At 48.1% G+C, this 5,274-nt stretch overlaps 1 protein-coding gene across 1 annotated transcript; it reads right to left on the minus strand.

Annotated features, from left to right (window-relative positions):
* Positions 1 to 1,929: 1,929 nt before the first annotated feature.
* EGR1 (early growth response 1) lies at positions 1,930 to 4,753 on the minus strand. Its single transcript, XM_074962025.1, has 2 exons — positions 4,326 to 4,753; positions 1,930 to 3,870 (listed from the first exon to the last, which is right to left on the minus strand). Exons 1-2 carry the CDS (start codon positions 4,549 to 4,551, stop codon positions 2,567 to 2,569), a joined length of 1,530 nt encoding a protein of 509 aa, XP_074818126.1. The 5' UTR covers positions 4,552 to 4,753; the 3' UTR covers positions 1,930 to 2,566.
* Between the last annotated feature and the right edge of the window lie 521 nt (positions 4,754 to 5,274).

Below are 5,274 nucleotides of genomic sequence, written 5' to 3' on the forward strand. Positions count from 1 at the left end.
CTAGATTACAGCTCCATAGTGGCAAATTATAGATGATTGGTATTTGAAGGGGCAAAGCATCACCTGATCTGGTGTCATTAAGAAACTGATTAATTCTGAAAATGAACGAGGATATATGATCAGTGTAACAATGTTACCCTGGAAACAGGCAAAAAAAGTAGATTTACACTTTGTCACAATGGTCTAGAATGCTAGACAAATGCTGAGGACTTTTAAGTCCTCCAGAGCAAGAGCTGAGGAAGTAGTCAAACAAGATTCCCTCAAAGAGTGAACAGAGCTGAGTTTGAAGCTGTACTTGTTTTCATTTACACTTGGTGAGAAGGTGTAGAGTTCACCACAGCCATTCATACCTTTGTCATGTCCAGAATGGATGACTCATCTCCAATACATTCTACATGGGGCTATGCTCTCAACTGAGTCTTAGTCTATGGTATTTACAAACAACCTTCTTTAGCACCTCACTTTTCCTGAGAAGGTTGGTGACTGTGCTGGGGGCAATCTACTAATGATCACACATAGCTTCAGCTGCGGTAAAGCAGCATTGAGCTACACCTATTTACATCAGCTGAAGATCTGGGTACTTATTTGAACTCTCTTTTTCTACCTGTCTTGAGTTCTTGCAAGGCATAGTTCTATATATTTAAAAAAAAAAAAAATCACTGAGCCTAGTTCTAGGAGCCCTACCCTGTTTGAGATCTTTTTGTACAGCAGTCACAATGATTAATAACTAGTGGCAGGAGTACTCAATCACAGCAGTTCTCTAGTTATATTAATTTCTATGGCACCAGTCACTATCATATGAATACCTCATTGCTCTTCACTGAAGTCTCTCTCCACATTGTCTTTTTTTCTGCACTGGGGTGACCAGAATGGAATGCTCTGTGTTATATTTACTGGTACAAACACCTAGCTAAATTGCTGCTACTAGCAGTAGGCTTCTATCAGTTGTCTCTGATTTAAAATTATTCCCACCCCCACATATATTCAAAATGTATTTTCCACACTATATATAATTTTATTACCTTCCCATATTTCTAATCTGCCCAGCTCCTTTGGGATGATTTCCCTCTTCTCACTCATTCTGTGCCCCTCCCCATTCACTACTAGCTATAAATCCAAGCAATATGCTTGTTTTTTCACTTTTTTTTTTTTACCTGAAGTCAAGCAGTAACTAAGATTTTCTTCTATATTACCCTCTGGCAAAACAGAATTAACCAAATGACCCTTCCATCCAAGTGAGCAGCCAGGCTCAAGGCTTATATAGATATTTGACAAATGGTGGGTAGTACACATAACTTATGATACATGCTCTGTATCCTCTCAAATAGTAAGAGGGATGGATCATCAGAATGTTCTACCTCTTCCTTACTAAGAGGATGAGAGTTAAAGATGTAACACCAATTACTCCCAATTAATTAAATGAGGTTGCTACAGCTCTTGAGACATCTCACCTTCTCACTGCAGAGACACCTAGCTCAGTTCCATGGAAGTTACAACAAATCTATTGAGGAAAAAACAGATCTTTAACTGAGGGGAAGGAGTCAAGGATATGGGTAAAAGCATGTTTCCCACATACACAAGCCTTAAAGAAAAAATGCACTGTTTTGATATTTTATTTACTTTTTCTGAAGGGTATTGTACACCAAGTATCCCATTGGCAGTAAAGCGCATTCGATGTGTTTATAAGCTAAACAGTCACTTTTTGTTTAAACAAATACAATTACAAAGTAAAAAGAAACCACAAAATAATGAACTGCATGTTCATAACATACAAAATTGCTGCCTACTTAGTAGGTAAACTACAACATTCCAACTCCTGAATATATATTTATAAATTTACATTTCAGTAACAAAAATAGACTTTGAGAGGTTTTTTTGCTTACATTCTGTCTTCTAGCTCCTTCTCAATCTCCCCCTCCCCCCCCCCCAGTCTCCCTTACATTCTTTTAATAAAATCCCTTTCACCTTAAGGCTAGATGCAAAGCATCCATTCACACAAATGCATGACGTCAGCAAGGCTTCACAAAAAGGCACCAAGACATGTAACTTTAAAAACAAACTTTTGCCATATGAGTGTCTCATCAGGTGATATTTACAAAACATCACTCTTACATGCTTGAATACATAGTAAGTGCTGTTCTCAAATAAGTTTAAAACTCATTACAGCATAGTCACTAAAATAGAATTACCATTTACAAAATATGGGCCTGCTAACTCCAAATAATACAATATGAATACGCAAAGAATTTTCACATCAATAGTACCCAAAGGAAAGCAAAACCATACCATGGCACATGTACATTTTACATTGTCTATGTATTTAATAAAAGTTCCTCTCTCAGTAAAATGTTTATGGGGGGAAATTATATTGAAATTATATCCATTGTCCATGCAAATTAAGTCTTTTGACAGAAGTGGAGAACTTAAATGGCAGTTGTTTCAGGCAGTTGAAGTTTAAAGAAAACTTAGGATGGCCTTGCTACGTATGATGTTCTTTAGTAACGGACAGACTCCATTCAGTCTGATAGTACCAATCAGCTATTTTTATATTTCCGTCTTTACAGTCTCAACAAATTTCAATTGTCCTTGGAGAAAAAGTTGATGACATTTCTGAAAGTGCTGAAGTCCCTTGTGAACTGAAAGAATTGGTAATCCCTGGAGAGGGGAAAGTGGTAGATACTTGGGCCTGAAAGGTGGCAGTAACAGAAGGATATGTACTTGCTACTGAGGGGGAAGGGAAAGTGGTGTGTGCTGGAGATGGATAGGAAGAAGACACTGGGGAGGAATAAGATGTAGGCACTGAAGAAGGGTAAGTGGTGGCGGCTGGAGATGGGTAGGAAGTTGTCATTGGCGGGGAGGAGTAGGTTGAAATCTGAGAAGCAGTAGAGGCTGGAGTTGACTTTTCTGCTTTCTTATCCTTCTGCCTCAGGTGAATTTTAGTGTGTCTCTTCCTCTCATCGCTTCTGGCAAACTTTCTACCACAAATATCACAGGCAAATGGCTTCTCCCCGGTGTGGGTTCGGATATGAGTGGTCAAGTGATCGCTTCTGCTGAAATTCCTCATACAAATACGGCACTGAAAAGGTTTTTGTCCTGTGTGAATCCGAATGTGCCGGGTCAGCTCATCAGATCTGGAGAACCTCCTGTCACAGGACTCCACTGGGCACGCATAGGGTCTCTCATGAGGAGGGGTCTTGCTAGGTCGGTTGGGGTATTTTCTCATCCTGCTTGGCTTGATTAGCTGGGACTGATACGTAGTGTTTAGCGTCTTCGGATCTTGGGAGCCAGTCTGGGTAGCAAAAGCTTTGATAGTGGAGAGAGGTGTGAGAGAGGGCTGCTGGGGTCTGGTTTCTAGCATTGGAAATGGTTTCTGATCAGCTGGGACCAGGCTGAGAGATTCCCCCTGTTGCTGGGGGAATAAGTAGTCTGGGATCATTGGCACCTGGAAGTTGGTTTTAGCAGCCGGATAAGCTGGGGGAGGGTACTGGAGCGAGGTACTGGGAACATTTGGGAAGGACTGGGTTTGCTGCTCAGGGAAAATCTCAGAGCTAGAATTGGGAAATGTTGGTGCTGCTGAATAGATCGGGCTGTTGTCGCTGGCCTGGACAGAGCAGCTCAGGGGCGGGGTCTGTGAGGATGAGGAGGTTGGTGATGAAGAAGGTGTAGAAGTGGTGGGTAGGTTAGCCATGCCCACCAGCCCACTAACAAGGCTGAACAGAGGCTCTGGCCAGAGAGTGTTGCTGCTGTTGGGGGCTGGTTCCAGAGAGAAGCGGCCCGTGTAGGTTATAGGCGGCAGCCGGCTTGTCTGATTGGGGTAGCTGGTTTCTGCCAAGGGTTTCTCATTATTCAAAGAGATCTCGGGAAACGTGTCTGAAAAGAGAAGGGTAGCCGTTACTTCCAAGAGATGCTGCAGTCCCAGCGCTGCTACCCTCCCCCCGCTAGCCGTGCCCAGCCCCAGCGCTGCTACAGCCAGCCCTCTCCCCGGGCTAGCCCTGCCCGGCCCCAACGGGGCTACCCCCGCCCCCCAGGCTAATTAAAAATTGAGCGTTACGTATTGCAGCGCGCTCCTGGCAGCGCTCCAGCAGCAGAAAGCCCATCGCTAAGAGCAGCTGACGCCTGTAGAGAGAATCCCCCTAGCGCAGCCAGCGAGGCTGATGCATCGTTAGCACCGGCGGAATCCCGAGCAAACTGCACCTGCCCTGCTAGAGCTCCCCTACAGCGCCCGAGAACCGCGGGCTCGGGCGGGGGAGGGGGGCATTTCCCAACGAGTGTCCCCACCACAGGCTCCCACTCCCAGCCCCCTGCGGACAGAGACTGTCGCTTACCTGCAGCGAGATGCTCGAAGTGCTGCTCTCCGGGAGGGTTGAAACCGCTGTTTTCAGGGGCCCCGCTGGAGGTGAGGAACTGGGGGCCCCCGCCGCTGAGTAGCATCATCTCCTCCAGCTTGGGGTAGTTACTGTCCATGGTGGGGGGCGAGTGTGGGAAGGAGCTGAAGGGGTCAGAGATCTGCAGCGGGGGCAGGAGCTGCATCTCCGCCTTGGCCACGGCCATGCGGGGAGTGGGCTTTGCCTGGGGACACAGGGATGCTGCGCACCAGGGGCCAGGCGGCCGGCCAGAAGCGCCAGTCGCGTGCTGCTGCTGGGCTCGATATATGCTGGCTCCCCTTCCCAGCGGCCTGGGGCTCCCCCTGGCTCTGCCCGGTAGAAGCGCTCAGCCCGGGGCTCCCCCGGCTCTGCCCGCTGGAAGCTATCAGCTCTTCGCCCGCCCTAGAGCCGCCCCTATATATCGAGTCCCCATCGGCCGCGGGCCGCCCCGGCCATGACGTACATGGCCATATATGGCGGACAGGAAACCCTTATATGGAGCCAGGCTGGAAGACCCAGCCTGGCGTCAGTGGCTGGCACTGGGGGAAGCCGGGTGGTGGGGGCCCAGCCCAGATAGGAACAAGAGCCCCGCGCCCGCCCTAGGGTCCTATACCCCTCTCACCCTATCGCTGGGTTTCTCTGGGGGTCAGCGCAGGAGCCCCCCCGCCTCTGTCTTCCTCGGGTCCCAGTCACCGCCTCAACTTAGGCCGCCGGAAGCCCCCGGCCGCAGAGTCCATATAAGGAAACAGCCTTATAAGTCCCGGTTCCGGCGGGAGCCTTCCTGCTCCTTATATGGCGATTCCGGCTCTGGGAGGGGGTGGAAAGAGGCGAACCCGACGGGGGGGGGGGGAGCGAACTGGCGAAAGGAAGAGCAGCTCCAGCGTTTCTTTCAGCCCTGCAGAGCTGCCTG

This window comes from Natator depressus, chromosome 8 (assembly GCF_965152275.1).
Source record: "Natator depressus isolate rNatDep1 chromosome 8, rNatDep2.hap1, whole genome shotgun sequence".
Classification (NCBI taxonomy): Eukaryota; Metazoa; Chordata; order Testudines; family Cheloniidae; genus Natator; species Natator depressus.